The 17,237-nt window shown below is 51.5% G+C and overlaps 1 protein-coding gene across 11 annotated transcripts in view; it reads left to right on the top strand.

The window, feature by feature from the left end:
- The window catches only part of EPS15L1 (epidermal growth factor receptor pathway substrate 15 like 1), a 101,089-nt gene that overhangs the window by 64,746 nt on the left and 19,106 nt on the right, over positions 1 to 17,237 (top strand). For 9 of the 11 annotated variants that reach the window (XR_009563531.1, XM_060296818.2, XM_060296819.2 and 6 more), the window contains 6 exons: positions 301 to 424; positions 1,323 to 1,373; positions 2,470 to 2,606; positions 7,115 to 7,175; positions 8,186 to 8,268; positions 14,749 to 14,881. Coding sequence is in view for 10 of the 11 variants with exons in the window: in XM_060296818.2 (XP_060152801.1) it covers positions 301 to 424; positions 1,323 to 1,373; positions 2,470 to 2,606; positions 7,115 to 7,175; positions 8,186 to 8,268; positions 14,749 to 14,881 (589 nt within the window). In the remaining variant the exon portion in view is untranslated. The remainder of the gene's footprint in view (positions 1 to 300; positions 425 to 1,322; positions 1,374 to 2,469; positions 2,607 to 7,114; positions 7,176 to 8,185; positions 8,269 to 14,748; positions 14,882 to 17,237) is intronic. The other 2 variants (XM_030880268.3, XM_030880273.2) reach the window with 1 other exon arrangement.

The raw sequence follows: 17,237 nt of genomic DNA, 5'->3' as shown, positions 1-17,237 counted from the left end.
CTTTTTAATTTTAGAAGACTTATAGAAAAGTTGCAGAGATGGTACAGAGAGTTCCCATGTACCCCACACCCAGCTTCTCCTGTTATTAACATCTTGTATGGTACATTTATCATAACTAATGAGCCATTGTCGACATGTTATCATTAACTAAAGTCCATCTTCTATGGTTTTTTAAAAAAATTACTCTCTTTAGGATCACATCATTTACAGGGAAAATATACCAGTTAGGTATAGAATTCTGTACTTTGCTTTAAATCTGAAATAATTAAATTCCTGTCCTGTCTCTTCACAAAATTATAGGACGATCCTTTCAAAAATAAAGCCTTGTTATTTAGCAACAACACCCAAGAATTGCATCCGGATCCTTTTCAGGCAGAAGACCCCTTCAAATCTGACCCATTTAAAGGAGCCGATCCCTTCAAAGGTATCTCATTTGGCACCCACTTTATCATTGAAAGGCTGTTTTGTGCCCCCTAGGGTTGTCCAGTGACTAGAACAGTTAGGAGGAAAGAAATTCTTTGAGCCTAATGGGCCTCTTGAGTTTTTCACCCCACCTGGTTATCTAAAGAGCTGTGGTGTTGAGGGGAGGGGGTGGGAAGAGCTCCAGGCTCACCAAGAGACATCCACGTTCAAGGGTGGCCTGCTTGGCCCTGAGACTCTGCATGCTTCAGTTCCCATCCACCTCTCGGGATTGATAAGATAATCAGACGTAGTGGTGATTATGGAACCACCTAGTAAACAGCAGATCCCCACGTAAACATCTAAGGTCTTAACGTGGTGAGTTCATCCGGATCCACACACGAGTCAAGAATAAGAAGAATTCTAGAAACAAGATTTCCTAAGTTTCTTCAGTTTTTGCAGAGCAAAACAGTATTTCCAAGAAGGCTATCTGTACTTTTCTGAGAAAAATGCCAGGGCAGGGAGAGGGCAGAGGGAGTGCCTTTCCAGTTTCAGATTTGGAGTGGAAGCACCTTAGTTCTGAGAGATGAGTCAGGCAGTCCCGAAACTCAGATGTACCATGCGGCTGAGGATGGGGCAGCTCCGGGGTCCCAGGTTCTTGGAGCCCTGGGAAGTGACGGGGAGGGACGGGGGTGAGACAGGAGAGTAAAGCACTGTGTAGAAAGAGAGAGTGAATTCAGCCTTGCCCTACGCTTTCCTTGATTTAGGCCCGTGTTGAGCAGCCAACAATACTTTTAATTTTATCTTAGCTGTCCTCGCCATGACAAACTGCCTTAGTCAGTGGCTGCCCCTGCTTCCCCACTTTGCTCTGCCAAGGTCATGTCTACCATAGACCTGAACGGTCCTCTCTCCTCTAAATCCAGGTGACCCATTCCAGAGCGACCCCTTTGCCGAACAACAGACGGCTTCAACAGGTAAAAAAAAAAAAAAAAAAAAAGCCTAAGCCTTTGTTAAAAGAAACATTTTGTGGACTGGCTCTCAGAATATTCCCATTCCTAGTTCAGGTTGAGGGAAATGGGGAAACACCTTGCAGCCTCCTTTGCCAGGTCAGTTTCTGAAGGAACCTCCATTGTCCCTCCCTTTCACAGTCTGGTGCCCCTTCTTGCCAGTCGCATAGCATGATGAGAATTAGAACTAGGAAAGAAGCCCCTGATAGCTAGGCCACTGTTTGGACACTTGTGCCCACTTGTGTCACCTGTGGTGGCATCAGGGTGTCCCATTGGTACCCACATGCGGTGGCACTTCTGCCCACACATACCAGGGAGTGGACTGGGAAGGACAGCATCGCACTGCATAAAAGCCTAGCATCTTGTTCCCTGCTGGTGGTGGTGGCTTGCCCCTCCTATAGTCACCAGGCCCACACCTCACGTTCGAGGAGAATGAACGCACCCTGGGCGTGGTGTTGGGATCATGCTGCCCATTTATCTAATTTTTCCCCTTGTATTCGCTTTTTCTATTGAGGTGAAATTCACATAACACAAAACTAACAAATTCACATAACACAGATTAACCACATTTCAGTGACGTTTAGTTCATTCACTGTGTTACGCAGCCACCACCTCTGTGTAGCTCCAGAACATTTCCATCTCCCCAAAAGGAGACCCTGTCCCCGTGAGCAGTCTCCCTAGTCCCACTCTCCAGCCCCTGCTTTCTGTCCTTATGGATTTACTCATTTTATTTTGAAATCAAGTGTTATTGAGAGGTATAATTAACACACAACAGAACTCACCCATTTTAAGTGCAGAACTGGATAAGTTTTGACAAATGTGTATAGTTGTGTGAGAAAGAGAACATTTCCATTATCCAGAAGGTTCCCTGGTCTCCCCCACCCCCTTCCCCCCCAGGTCTCTGGCAACCACTGACCTGCTTTCTGCCACTACGGTTTTTACCTTTTCTAGACTCTCATGTAAATAGTGCCAGTCAGTTGTGTGTTCTTTTATATTTGGGTTCTTTCACTTAGGCATAATGTTTATTCATGGGGCATTTTTTTCTTCTTTCCAAAACACCTAGATCCATTCGGAGGGGATCCTTTCAAAGAAAATGACCCATTCCATGGCTCTGCCCCCGACGACTTCTTTAAGAAACAGACAAAGAACGACCCATTTACCTCAGACCCATTCACGAAAAACCCTTCCTTACCTTCAAAGGTGAGTGACCCCGGAGAGGCTGCCTTCTGGTGCTGCCCGTCTGCATACTCTGCGTGTGTGAAGGCAGCCCTTTCCATTCCCCACCCTCCATGGACCGAGTCAGGGCCTCCATCACTCAGACTGTGAGTGCTAAGCCTGACGAATGAGGGCTGTGCAAGGCCAGGGGATTCCCCAGGGGCTGGCTCGAAGGCCAAGCCTCGTTACTGCATAGCAAGGTGACCGTTTCTGCCGATCCCTACAGAGGCTTGTCCCACGAAGCAAGGTGTCACATCCAGCAGTCCAGTGAGCCCAAGTCAGGGCGGGCTGTGTCCTGAACAGCTGTCATTCCTCTGTCCCTTTCTGTGCCCCTTTACTTCAGCTCAGGCCCACCTGCTGGGTTCTCTGCTCTGTCGTCTGCCCCCAGTACCACTCCACCTCCCAACAAAGACAAAATAGAGCACCACACACTCCCACAGGTTTCCATGTGACTGCTCCTGCCATCTTCCTAGTGCAAAGCACTAATGGTGACATTGGCATCAGCCAGCCTCAGTGGGTCCCCGCCATGGCAGGAGGAAGTCCAGACCCACAGCCTGGCTGCACTTAGTGTGCTCCCCCGCCCCCCAGCAAGTAGTAAACCATACGTTTTGCACGTTAGACTCAACAGACTGGTTTAAATTGGTGTAAATGAGGATTTAAAAAGCAAACAGTAACTTTGTGATTGAATAGAGAATTTTTGTGTCTAAGTGAGGGCAATGTATAGCCTTCCTTCACGTTCTAGGCTGCATCTCTGTCCCCACCTTACCCATTCCCTAGTTTTTCACTTCTCCATAGACCTACTGGTATGTATCACGGGCCCCAGAGCTCCTTGAAGGCAGGGATTAACCTGTAACGTTTCTATCTGCGAGACCTGTCATGGGATCCCCCCCTTTCATCGCTGGTGTTGGTGGTCTGTGTTATCTACGTTTATCAATTTTGTTGATCTTTTCCACGAGCCAACTTTTGGCTGTGTTAATTTTCTCTCCTGTTTGTTTCCTGTTTCACTGATTTCTGCTCTTCATTATTTCCTTCCTCCCACTTTGCTCTTTTGTTTCTAACTTCTTAAGATACAACCTTAGGTCATTGGTCTTGGATCTTCTTTTCTAATATGAGTGTTTAAAGCTATGCATTTCTTTTGAGGTGCTGCTTTAGCTGCATTCCATCCATTTTGGTATGTTGTATCTTCATTGTCATTCATTTTGAGATATTTTCCAGTTTTCCTTGTGAATGCTCTGTTGAACCTGGATTATTTAAAGTATATTGTTTCATTTCGAGATACTTTTTTTTCCCCCTAGGTATTTTATAATACTGATTTCTAATTAAATCTACTGTTATTAGAGGACATATTTTGTATGTTTTCAGTCCTTTTAGATTTATTGAGACTCGTTTTATGGTCTGTGTTGGTGAACATACTTTGTACACTTGAGAAGAATGTCTGTTTGCCGTTGTTGGGTGTAACGTTCTGTAAAGGCCAGTTAGGTCAAGGTGGTTGTTCTGATTGTCTATATTTTCTTCCCTTTCGCCACACCATGCGGCTTGCGGGATCTTAGTGCCCCGATCAGGGATTGAACCCAGGCTGCAGCAGTGAAAGTGCCCAGTCCTAACCACTAGACTGCCAGGGAGTTCCCCTTTTTTCCTTTTTTTAAAATGTAAGGTATAGTTGACTTACAATATTGTGTTAGTTTCTAATGTACAGCAGAGTGATTCAGTATACCTATATACATATATATATACTTTTTCATTATGGTTTGTTACAGGACTGGTCGTCTATTTTTTTTTTTTAATTAACTCATTTATTTATTTATATTTTTGGCTGTGTTGGGTCTTCGTTTCTGTGCGAGGGCTTTCTCTAGTTGCGGCGAGCGGGGGCCACTCTTCATCGCCGTGCACGGGCCTCTCACTGTCGTGGCCTCTCTTGTTGTGGAGCACAGGCTCCAGACACACAGGCTCAGTAGTTGTGGCTCACGGGCCCAGTCGCTCCGTGGCATGTGGGATCTTCCCAGACCAGGGCTCGAACCCGTGTCCCCTATGTTGGCAGGCAGATTCTCAACCACTGTGCCACCAGGGAAGCCCTGGTCATCTATTTTTATGGTTTTTGTTTGTTTGTAAGCTCTACCAGTTGCTGAGAGAGGAGTGTTAAAATCTCCTATGATTGCAGAATTGTCCATATCCTCCTTAATTCTGTCAAGTTTAACTTCATGTGTTTTGAAGCTCTGTCAGGTGCCTACACATTCATGATTGTTGTGTCATCCTGATGCAGTGACCTTTTTTTCTTTGTAAAGGGTTCCTTTTTTCCTCTGGTGCTTTGTCTTAATCTATTTTTATCACATATTAAAATAGCCACCTCATTCTCCTTATGCGTAGTCTTTGCATGATATATCTTTTTTCATCCATTTACTTTCAACCTGTCTGGGAGTTGAAGGATGTCTTTTGTGTCGAGCATGTAGTTGGGCCTTGCTTTTCTATCCAGTCTGGAAATCTCTGCCTTCTAAATGGAGTGTCTAGTCTGTTAACATTTAATGCAATTATTGATATGGTTGGATTTACGTCTACTATTTTATTATTTACTTTCTTTTATCCTCTGTATTTTATTCCTCTGTTCCCCTTCTTCTGTCTTCTTTTGGATTATTTGAATGTTTTCTAGAATTCCATTTTCTGGTATCTGTTGACCTTTTTTAACCATACCTTTTTTCATTATTTCTTAGAGGTTGCTTTAAGGATTACTATATACACTCTTAACTTATCATGGGCTACTTGGAATTAATATTATGTCACTTAATGTAAAATGTAGAAAACTTGTAATCATATAGGTCCATTTATCCACCCTCCCCCAAACAGCAGCGTCTCTGTTATAGTTGTCCTATGAATGTAATACATCTAAATATGTTAAACTCCATAAGACAGTGTTTTAATTTTTGCTTTAATCCACTGTATGAATTCTAAAGAGGAAAAAATAGTTATGTTCTTTTTTCTGGCTGCCTTAAAGAGCCTCTCTTTACATTTGCTTTTCAGTAGTTTGTGTAGGCTCTGGATATGTTTTTCTTTGTATTTATGCTGCTGGGCATTTGCTGAAGTTCTTACATCTATAAATTATGTCTTCACCAAATTTGGTAAGTTTTCTGCCATTATTTCTTTGAAAAAAATTTTTTTCTATTCTATATTCTCTCTTCTCTTTGTGGGATTCGAGTTACATAGATGTTAGACCTTTTGCTGTTGTCTTTACAGGTCCCTGAGGCTCTGTTTCTTTTCATTCTTTTTTTCTTCAGATTGGGTAATTTCTACTGATTTATCTTCAACTTCACTTACATTTTTCTGTCATTTGCTGGTTAGCTAACCTAGTGAAGTTTTTATTCTAGATATTATACTTTACATTGTTTGAGAATGTCCATGTTTCTTCTGTATAGTTTCCATTTCTCTACTAAGATATCCTGTCTTTTTATTCATCTTAAGTGTTTTTTCCTTTATCTCATTAAGCACAGTTATTGCTGCTTTAAAGTCATCCTCATCTGAGAATTCCAAAATCTGGGTCATCTTGAGATTGACTCCATTGATTGTCTTTTCCCTTGAGAACCGCATTTTTCAGGTTCTCTCTGTATGTTGAATAACTTAAAAATATATTCTATGCATTGTGAGTGCTCTGTTGTGGAGACTGGATTCTGTTGCATTCCTCCAAAGAGTGTGGATGGTTTTATTTCAGCAGGCAACTAACTTGGTGAGACTCATATTGCAAACTCTCCCTCTCTCACCTGTGGTTTCATTCCTGTGGCCTTAGCTGTAGGCTGCTCTGAGTCTACCAACCCACACACAGTGTAGGGGTGAGCGTGAGACGTGGACAGAGCTTGTCATGGCATTTGGGGCTCCCATTCTCTGCCTCTCCTTTCTAGATCCCGCATCCCTTTCTCATGGCTGTGGTTGTCCTGGGGCTCCCTCCTCTGAGCTTCAGTCCAGAAAGACAGTGAGTTTTCTATTGGAGTCATAGGCCCCCAGTACTCTCAGACTGTAGCTTCAAAAGGGAAAAGCTTGGAAGTTTCCTGGTCTAGTGGTCTAGTGGTTAGGACTTGGTGCTTTCACTGTCGTGGCCCAGGTTCAATCCCCAGTCAGAGAACTGAGATCCCTCAAGCCGAGTAGCGCGGCCAAGATAAAAAGAACCACAGGAAAAAAAAAACAAAAAATGGAAAACTCAATCTTGTACTGCTTTTTCTGCCAAGTTTCAATTCTTTTCCAAAGTCTTCCTGCTTTGGTTCACTTCCTGGGTCTTCAGGTGATGGCTTTTTTTTTTTTTTTCCAGTTCAGAGTGTTTATAGGTGTTATCTGCGGGAGGGGTTGGTCTGTTGGGATTTAACTCTGCCGGGATTTAGTTTAAATCATTTTTATCCTCCCCAAGGCTGGGCAGCAGATATGGTGCATATAGATGTCAAGAAAGTTTGTGGTTGAATGAATGGATGATGAACAAAGGAACTGCTTTTCACTCTCTCCTCTCTCCTTTCACTCAGCTCGACCCCTTTGAATCCAGTGATCCTTTTTCATCCTCCAGTGTCTCCTCAAAAGGCTCAGGTGAGACTGATGGCTTATTTTCCTTCTCACTCTTCCTCGGGCAGTGGAACGGCCCACCCATTTCCAAATCTGGTGTGTCCTCAGTGCTTATGTCATTAGTAAGTGGCACCCAGATCCTCGCCTGAGGCAGTGCAGCCAAAGCCGCTCCCCTCTGGCTGCTCATCTTTCTGAGCAATAGCTGGCATCTTACTGGGTGGAAAGGAAGCTTGGCGGCAGGGGTTAATTTAGTAATAACACCAATGTACTAGCTACTCTTTGCTCAATCCTCCTTATGGATCTTTGGTTCTAACCTCTGGATTTTTTTTCCTAAAGGAATCCAAAGTTCTACTGAGGCTTGTGCTATGGGCACTGGATTTGAGGGAACCTCCCCTCACAGCATAAAGCTCTTAGGTGTGCCTTTAAGGGAGGGGAGCGTTTGCGGACTCCCCCTTGCTTTTGGAAACAGGTTCCACTTGGTACTGCCGCCTTGCCTAACATCTTGTGCTTGTTAGTTGCAGAGTTTGATTTCGTAGGTGAACTCGTGGGTTATTCTGGACAAATCGCACCACCCACCAAAGGAGAAAGCTCAGCAAAAATCTCTACCTGCAGATGACCTCCCCACATAAATCATGTGGGTGGCTGGTCGCCTCCCTCTCCCTCTCCCCTCCTGATCCAGCAGGACAGGCAGCAGGCTCTCCTTCCACAGGGTGCTTGTCACTCCTTTGGTGACGGTGAACAATGCTGGCTTGCAGCACAGCCGCAGGGCAGAGTCCCTCTGGCTCTCCCTGCGCCGGCTCTCATGGCTGCCAACCGTCTGGCTGAGCTGCACCAACCATGAGCCAGAGTGGGCAGGGGCAGGGGGCCTTGTTGAGGACTTGCACCCGATTCACCACCCCATCAAACAAACGTGACCTCCATGGATCTCCTGCTTTGGGGGCCATTGAGAACCAAGAGGTGACACTTCCCCCTGCTCCCAGGAGGCGTGTTCTGTGAATGCCCTGTAACTCTTCCTCTGCTGGTGCTGCTTGCAGGTCCCTTTGGAACCTTAGACCCCTTCGGAAGTGGGTCCTTCAATAGTGCTGAGGGCTTTGCCGACTTCAGCCAGATGTCCAAGGTAAAGCCCTTCCCACGGAGCCCCTGTGCCTCTGCCAGTGTCCTTGTGCCTCTTGTCGTGGTCTTGTCGTGGGCTGCCAGGTGTAACTGTTTAATGCCACGTATGTATTTCTTTGGCACCTGTCAAACTCTGAAATGTATTCTCATGTGAGGTCGTGAGTCAGCAGATGGGGTCTAGAAAGTGCCCATGGCTGTGGCTGGACCCACTTCCCTTCCTCCAAGCGAAACTGCCAGAGCCCTGAGTCCCTCCCTGAGGCGTAAGCGCCGCGGGCTCCCCGCTACTGCCACTGGTGTCAGATGGCAGTCAGACCTCAGGTGATAAAGTCATCTCTGTGACTGAACAAGGTTGCGAAGGTCTTGGGCCCTGAGGGCCAGGCCTGGCGTGCAGCCCGCTGAGGCTGGAACCGTGGGCCTTGGGCCAGAAGGCAGGAGGTGTGTCTGGAGCTGCCCATGGACAGAACCCGAGAAGGATGTGGAAACCGAGGGCTAGGCTCGGTGAATAAATATGCAGGTGAAAAGTGAGCCTTTCAGGAAGGACGATAGGCACTCCTGGTTGGACTGGATGGTGCCTACACGGCCATAGTTACGTAAACTGACTGTGGATATAGTCCCACAGATAGTGTTAGAGCTCTTTCGAGAGGGGCTTGGAGGATGGTGCTTAACGTAGCAGGAAGTCGGTCAGTAGATATGTCCAAAATGGACAGATCAAGAAATAAGAGTAGAGGCCCACGACTGAGAGGTAGATTCCAGAAGAAACTGCTAAGAAGTCGAAAATGTTGGCCTAGGCGAGTAGGTCTGCTGTTCTTTGTTCTAACCTTTAGCGTCCCTTGGTTTTGACCGTGACCCGTGTTTCTTTGCCAAGAATTAAGGGAAGCAGCATTAGGTGTGCGCGTCTTGGCCTCGGTGGGTGAGGGTGGGATCCGTCACAGATAAAGCGCTGCGTGTGGCACGGCCTGTGGCCGCGGAGCCATAAAGCCCTGCATTCTTTGTTGAGTCCACCGGTCTGTCCCAGCCGCCTGCTCCAGCCCAGGTGCCGTGAGCACTGGGGGGCGGCCACATGCAGATACGGTTCCTGTCTCCTCGCTGGTGGGGGTGGGGTGGGGAGGGAGCCCCCCCGGAGTGTGTGGGATGGGTACCCACGGTGGGGAGTCCCGGGCCCCCGGCACCGCTCGCCCCGCGTGCCAGCTCCTCAGAGCATCCTGCGTGTTTCCTCCACGTTCACTCAGCCCGAGGGGCGCACGACTGTCTGGGCGCTGAGCACTCGTGGTTAGCAATGTGTGATTGTGGTGCGTGGCTTCCAAGAAACATTTGGGATTTTGTTTATGTTTTCAAAGAAATGCGTGAGTATAAACTGTGGAGGTAGCAAATGTAGCTTCTGGCCAGAGGCAGAGCATCTGTTTGCCCATTGGCCGCCGCAGAAGGGAGCCCAGAAGTGCTGGGGTTTCGGCCTCTCTCCTTCCAGTGCCTGGAGGGAATGAGCCTCCATCACTCGTATGGGAACTGTGACGCTGACGGTCGGGGCGCCATCTGGGATCAGCCAGAAGGGACCAGGGCCTGAGATTTGCCCTCATGTTTGCCCGTCACTGCGTGGCTGTTACACACACTCCTTGAGTGGAGCTATGTGTCCTTGTCTTCTGTCCGTGCTTAGTGGGTGGGAAACCATCGCTTGAAATGAGAAAACTTCTGCCACACGGGGGCGGCAGTCTCCAGGGAAGGGCTTCGCACTGTATTCTCAAGCTGGCACAAGTGGGACCTCTCCCTGCGCAAGGCCGAGGAGGGAGTGAGAGCTAGCAGTGCCCCCGAGCTGGGACAAGGACGAGGGCATGAACGGGGTCCTCTGTTTCAAGAAGCACCTGAGTTGAGGCTGTGTGTGGGGTGGCCAGCCTGGCGGGGCCCCGGATGGCAGAAACGGCCGCGTCTCCCTCCTCCAGGCAGTGCCTGTGTTTCCCGTAGCTGCAGAGACACCCCAGAGCCGGGCAGTTCAGAACCTGGCCCTTCCCTCCTTCTGCCCGTTCTAACCTAAGGTTGCATTTTCCCTTTTCTAATTCCGCTTTCCCTCTCCTTGTTCGCGTGTCCCAGATCAGGCTGCGCACACGTGCACTTGCGACTTCAGGGCCAGTGTCCCTTCCTGTTCGTGGCGCTGGGCGGGATGGAGCTGGATGGGGCCGTGGAAAGTTTGTCTCCAGTACTCCATTGTTTTGTTTCCACGATTCCATCAGCTCCTGATCTCATGCCACTTGCCCAATTGAATACAGGGCCCTAACCTCATAGGTCTCTGTTTTTCCCTTTTGGTTCCCTTTCTGTTTTTCAAGAACAACATTGTGTATATAAATAAAATGCTGAAGGAAATGAAAGTAAGTGGCAAGATGGTGTTTTTTTTTTTTTTTGACTTCTTGGTTTGTGTGTGTGTGTGTGTGTGTGTGTGTGTGTGTGTGTGTTAACATCGCTGTCTTTTCTCCACCTGAGTGGGGTGGGGAGGCAATGCACGCTGGCGATGCGTGCTGGCTCCTTTTCTTTCTTTTTTTTTTCCTTTTCTTAACTTCACCCTAAATTGGAGTGTCCTCCCTCTGCCTGGCAGTGCTAGAGGAGAGTGCCAGCCAGCAGTCTGACTCCAGTAGATTCCTTTGGGAGGTTCTCTGGGCTTGCACCCTTCATTGAGGTCCCTCAACACCCGAGAAGATTTTTCTAGACAGTATTACCTTGCTTTAAAAACACATTCCCCAAAATAGATTTCAGAGAGCATCTGAGAATAAAAACAAGACTCTAACTTAATTATTTTACTCCCGCCCTAAAAAAAAACCCACCTATGAAATACTTGACTGCCCATTGTCAGCCCATTTTCAGTTGTTTTTCAAGCGTGCGTTCCTATTTAGGGCTTTTTTTTTTTTTTTTTTTTTAAGTTTAGAGTCGTTTGCTTTAAATCAATTCTTTAAACTGTGACTCTCTTAGAGCTGCTTCTCATATAGTAGCTTTTCTGTCTGTCCTTTTTTCTTTTTCTTTCTTTTTTTTTTGGAGCACACTTCACTCTAGCCCAGCCAGAGAGCCCCTACCGGCTTTACTGAAACCCTTCTAAAAATAGCAACTTTCCCTGAAGCCACAGCCTGAGTAGGAACCAGTCAGGTCCCAAAGGAAGCGTCTTGGGAAACTTCAAGTCATGAAAATTAGGATTCGGAAATGACGCAGGCTTTTTGGTGTCAGAAGTGATATAATTCCCTGCTGTGGCCGAACCAGGCGCTTACAGTTGGAACCCTTTCGCCTTGGAGCGGGCCCACTGGCTCCGTGGGTTTAGACAGACGAGGGGGCGGAGAGTCGGCTTGGCCCGTGGAGTCCCCAGCCAGCCGGGAGGCTCACTGCAGCTCGCGCTTCAGGCTGGGGGTTGCACGGGCTGGGTGGACAAGGGCCCTGTGCACCCCACAACTCTGGGGGCGGTCACGTCCAGAGAGCCCTGGGTGTCCCTCTATACCCCTTCCCCAGAGCTGGCGCCTTTGCAGCACCCAAGACAAGAACTGGGGCCCACGCAGGTGCCTCGGGGGCTGGTCACGCCTCCACTCTGTCAAGATTAGTTTTGATTCCCTCCTGCCCGTCTCAGGTTGTGGCGAGGGCAGCAAGAGTCGTAGACCCAGGCTGTGTCCTGGGAACGGCAGAAGCAAAGGCATCAGCATTCCCTCGCTCTCCATCTCCTTAGCCCCCACTGCGTCTTCTTTCCCAACCAGCAGACCCTGACCCACTCACTTTAGAGCTAAGCTGCTGGTCGACACGGCACCTTAGCTCTACTGCTCTCTTCGTCTGGGAAAGGCTCTGTGAATGACGGGAAGCAGCAGAAATGAAGCATCGGTGGCCGATGGAGCGTTTGCAGATTCTTGTGGGTATCCAAGAGAGTTCTAGTCACATCCACATCCTTGGCGTGATTATAATCGTGCTATCTTTGTGCTGATGCAGTCCAGGTGCCAGCTGGAGCAATTTATGCATTACCTTTCGTTTTCTTGCCACAGCCCTGCGAGCTGGGGCCTGTCATTATCGTTGTTTCATAGATGAGGAAACAGAGGCACGGAGCCGGTAGCAGGGCCTCCAGATCCCATCCCAACCACTGTGCTCTGCAGCAGACGTTCTGGAAACTCGAGCAGCAGGTTTTGCAGAGACTCCCAGACTTTTGTACCGAAAAGGACAAGCGTCACAGAGCCTGGGAAAGGGGGGCGGCAGCAGTGGAGGGAGGGACCTCCTTGCTCCATTGCAGCCCTTCTGGCTCAGAGCTTCCCGGCGGGCCCAGGTGGTCTTGGCAGGGAAATGAGTCTTTCCCATTAGACCCCATCCTCCCCAGGGCCTTCTGCCCTGCTCTGCCCCTTGCCTGCATCTGTGCATGTCTCCCTCATGGGCATGAGGAGAGTCCCCAGACCTCCCGTGGGGGGCGGGCGGCGGGCTGCCAGCAGCCAAGGGCAGGGCCCGAGAGCCCTGGCCCAGGAGGTGGACGGCGTGGGTTCCCGCCCTGACTCCCCCGCTGAGGTGCTGTGTGACTAGCAGGCTGCATCTCCTCCCCGTGCCTCAGTTTCCCTGTGTATAAGGTAGAAGTGATGACAGTAGGACTTGTCCCAAGGCCGTTGGGAAGATGTGGTGAGAAGATCAGCGAGCGTCTCCTACCCTGGCGAGTGAGCGTCTCCTACCCTGGCGGCCCCAGAGGCTTGTGGGGAGGAACCAGGGCGCCCAGTGGGCTTGGCTGAGTGTGCAGCAGCCACCCCGGGCCCCCTCCTCCTCCCTGGGGGCTGGCCGCCTCTCTCCCACCTGAGGCTAGTATCTAGGTACCAGGGGCAGAGGCGGCCGCATCCCCGTCCCCGTGACCGGATCCGGAAGAGGGGGAGCCGCGTCCCCGTGACTGGCATCAGCCCTTCTCCCCACTTCTCCAGTGATGTGTCGGAACCAGATTACCTAAGAAGGTCCCACAAGTGCACTCTTGTGTTCCTGCTTTGTCTTCTGTCCCTTGACCTGCCCCACTGGGGAGGGCATCGCAAGTGCCCCTCCTCACGCAACCCCCCCCTCCACCCCTGCTGCGTGTGGCCCACCCTGTCCCACTGCGCGTCTCCTTTCCTTTGCTTTTTGAGGACCGTATCAGCATTTTCACTCCCGTGTCCACCAATTCCTTTAGCGTCTAGCAGCTATGAATCTCCTTGCTCTACTTTTTTGTAAACGTGGTCTCCCACCTCTGTAGAAAGCAGTCTCCTCCCTTTGGGGTGCAGCTCTGGCTGTCTGTGCGCATCCGTCTGTTGGTGGAGGTTTGTTATGCCTGGTACTGTGCTGGTGCTCCAGGTGAGGGTGCACAGGTAGACAAGTCCCTGCCCGCCGCAGGCAGTTGGCAGGTGTGCGCCCTGTCACTGGCACTTGCCCTTCAGGCAACTTGCCCCAGTTAGGTGGGAGGGGCCTGAGTACCCGTCACTGCGGCGTGATGATGTGTGTCCCGTCAGCTCCCACCAGGATGTCCGAGCAGTCAGTTAGTAGGAAGTGGTGTCAGGGAGAGCTCTGGGGGTGGCAGTGAGGTCTAGCCAGTCTCTGAGGAAGAAGAGGGGCTTGAGGTGGACGGGGTGGGCTGAGCCCCCAGTTGGGGACTCTGTATATATGGAGGCCTCGAGATGGGGCACAAGGGGGTTCCAGGCACCAGGGAACTGGCCAGGAGAGGGTTGGGGCAACTGCAGGGATGAAGCTAAAGCCCTGGGCAGTGGCAGGGGGGTAGGGTGGTGAGGGGCTGTGAGGGAGGCCCTGCATGACTTGAGGAGTGCTTGGAGGTTACCTTCAAGCTTCAGGGCTGTTCAGTGCTCCTACCCACCTCCCATCTACCTAGCTCCCTACCTGCCTGGCAGCTGTACCTACCCATCTACCTACCTGCCCACCCATCTATCCAAGCATCTCTCTGTTGCTGGTTGACATGGTCCCTCCTGGGTCTGAGGTGGTAGATGTGGAGGTGGGTGGAAGCAGGAGGAGGCTGGGGGAGGGTCCGGGCCAGAGCTGACAAGAGCCCACTGGAGGCAGCGATGGCTGTGCCCACGGGGCTGCGGTGGGCTCTGACCTGAGCCACTGGGTCAGGCAGCCCACGGGCACAGAGAGGGTCTGGTGCCGCTCTGACCCAACGCCTGACACTGACTGAAGGGGGAGAGGCTGGGCGCATCTCTGAAGTATGAGCAGGAAGCCCAGGGGACCCTGGGGTCAGGAGAGACCTGATATCCCCCTGTGGGTGGCAGGAAGCACCCCACCCCCACCCCATGTCAGAAGCCCGTCGAGGCACCGGGTTACTCTCACTTGCTCTGTGTGTTTGCTGGCTGCTCCTCACTGGCCAGAGGACCCTGGCTGTTGAGGGTGGAGGAAAGTTGGGGGGGGCTTGTGAGAGACCCTGGGCCCGAGTGGCGGCCATGCTGTGCAAGCCCGGAGGGCTCGGTGGATGTCCGCTGCCTCCGTGTTAACGATTATCTCTGCCTCTCTTTCGTGTCCTCTCTTACAGCCCCCAACTTCTGGCCCTTTCACCTCCTCCTTTGGAGGGGCAGGATGCTCAGATGACCCCTTTAAAAGTAAACAGGACACTCCCGCTCTGCCTCCGAAGAAACCTGCTCCTCCGCGGCCTAAACCGCCCAGCGGTCAGTACGCTTTCTTCTCTCACAGCCACCCGCCCACCGTCGCCAGGCAGCGGGGGCACTGCGGGCCCCTCCTTTCACCAGCCCAGAGTAGAGCAGACGCTGCAGGGCCTGCACTCAGAGCAGGAGGGTCTCCCCTCCGGCCGTCGCCTGGGTCCGCACACACTGTGTGCCTGGGACGTGCTTCCCGCCCCATCTGCCCTCGCCTCGTCCTCTGGGCCTCTTGGCTCCAGGCTGTGTGGGGCTCCAGGGTGGTCTCCGGAAGGCCAAGAGCTCAGAGCCCTCCTTGCGGTCGGGAGAGCTGCCGCATGGCCCCCGGTTCAGCATGCAGTCGTGGCCCCTCCGGCCTCCCCACCCGACCCAAGCTCTTTCCCAGGTTGGCTCAGGGAGGGCCCAGGGGTGGGGACGGCAGCAGCAGTGGCTGAGGCCTCCACTCAATCCAGTGCCTCCAGACTGGTTAAGGACTTGGGGAGGGGTGGGTGGGGTCTTCCTTGGCCATGTTTGATGTGAGAGGAGGCAGGATGGCTCGGGGCTCCCTTCTCCTCCGCTCCGGCCCCAGCATCTAGGTGGATGGCTCCGAGCAAGGGGTTTCCTGTAGACTCTGCCTCTCCTGGCTGCGGTGGGGTGGCTGCTTTCTCTCAGGGGTGAGCCTGGCATGTCCCCCTGAGGATGCTGAGGACTGTTAGCTCATGCAGGGGACCTCTCTTACGTGATGGCGATAGGCCAACAGGCCAGGTTACCAGACTCAAAAGCAGAAAGCTATTGCTCCAAGCGGCAGAGAGATTCACTGCAATTTCCCAGTCCATTTATCTGTCCCCTCTTCATCGTTCGCGCTCATCTCCCAGCAGAATCACCTATGTTGTCCTTAGACTTCTGGATGGCCACAGGAGAACCACACGCTCCCTCGGTCGCGCCTTCTATTCCACAGCCTTCCCCTCCCCGGTCCTTTCTGTCGGGGGGGTGGTGCTCTCCTTCCCGCCCGAGCTCGCCCTTCCCCGTCAGTCCGCCCCGGGGACTCGCCTTGGCACCTTGTGGTCATCGGTGCAGGCCCCCAAGCTCTCTAGTTTCAAGGGGTCATCAGTCCAAGGCTGGCCAGTCTTCCTACACCTGCCACTGGAGCCAAACAGAGGGGAAAAGCTATTTAAAAATGCTCCCTCTCCCTTTCTGTCACCTGGGCTGGCCAGAGCTTTCTCTCAGGAGGACAGGAACTCTGCCCGCAGTGCCCAGTTTGGCCTCCTTGTGGATGGGTCACGAGAGAAAGCACGACCAACAGGCGGGATGAATTTATAACAGGTTTTCTGTGAACTGTGAGCAGAAACACACACATAAAGAGATCACTTCTGTAAGCCACGCATCAAAGGCATTTATCATAAAACGGAGGAGAAAAGCAAAAACAACAAAGGAATTCCCTTGTGTCTGTGAGAGGCCGCTTATATATACCTTAGAGGCAGTGGCCCTTAGGGAACCCCTGACGGTCTCCTGATGGAATGACATTGGGCCTTCTCTGCCTGGAAGATGGGAGCCACAGCACACCTACACACACGTGCACATGCAGTCACACGCTGCACTCGTGCACACGCTCGCACAGTGCTTGCATACACCTGCATGCACACTGCACACGTGAAAGTACACACACACGAGTGCACACGTGCCCAGCAGCTCGGCATCTGTCGGGCCTCGTGGAGGAGCTGCTCCCCTCACTGGCTGTGGCAGGCGCAGAGCTTCATTCTCGGGGTTTCTTGGAAACACTCATCTCAGCCTCCTCCCCTTCCCTGAACCAATGCTGGGTGCTTTTGAACTTGCCCTCCGCTGTCACCTCCCCTTGTGTCTCCCTCTGCGAGCCTCTCCACCCCGCCTTGGCTTCTGCTTTCAGTGTGCCGTGGACTTAGAAAGCAGAGCCCGCCAGAGGCACGGCTCACCTCCTCGGAGCTGACTTCAGGGCTCGGGCTTTTTAGAGCGCTGTCCACGTTTGGGGAGGTTTGGCCCTGTATGCTGGGCGTCTCAGGCTGCCTTTGCTCGTGGCTTGGGGCTGCCGCAACCTTGCTGTGCCACAGCCTGCTAGGGTGCCGGGTGCCCCGAATATCGTCTTCACATCACAGCCCTCAAGGTGCACGTGCATGACTGTTAGCTTGCCAGATTCTAGCAAGACCCGCAAAGACGGGGCAGGCACCGTGATGCCCTCTTACCAGAACTGGAAAGGGAAGTGAGAGGGGTCACGTGTGACCCAAGGTCACGCAGCAAGGTGGTAGCAGGACCAGCCCTGGACCCAGGGGCCACCACCGCCCCCCTGCCGGCCTCCCACCCCCAGAGACAGCTGTAATGACAATCAGGCTGTGAGGTGCGGGTGCTCTGGACAGTA

This window comes from Globicephala melas, chromosome 3 (assembly GCF_963455315.2).
Source record: "Globicephala melas chromosome 3, mGloMel1.2, whole genome shotgun sequence".
In the NCBI taxonomy this organism is placed as follows: Eukaryota; Metazoa; Chordata; class Mammalia; order Artiodactyla; family Delphinidae; genus Globicephala; species Globicephala melas.
The sequence above is the reverse complement of the archived record's forward strand: the minus strand, read 5'-3'. Positions and strand labels throughout refer to the sequence as shown.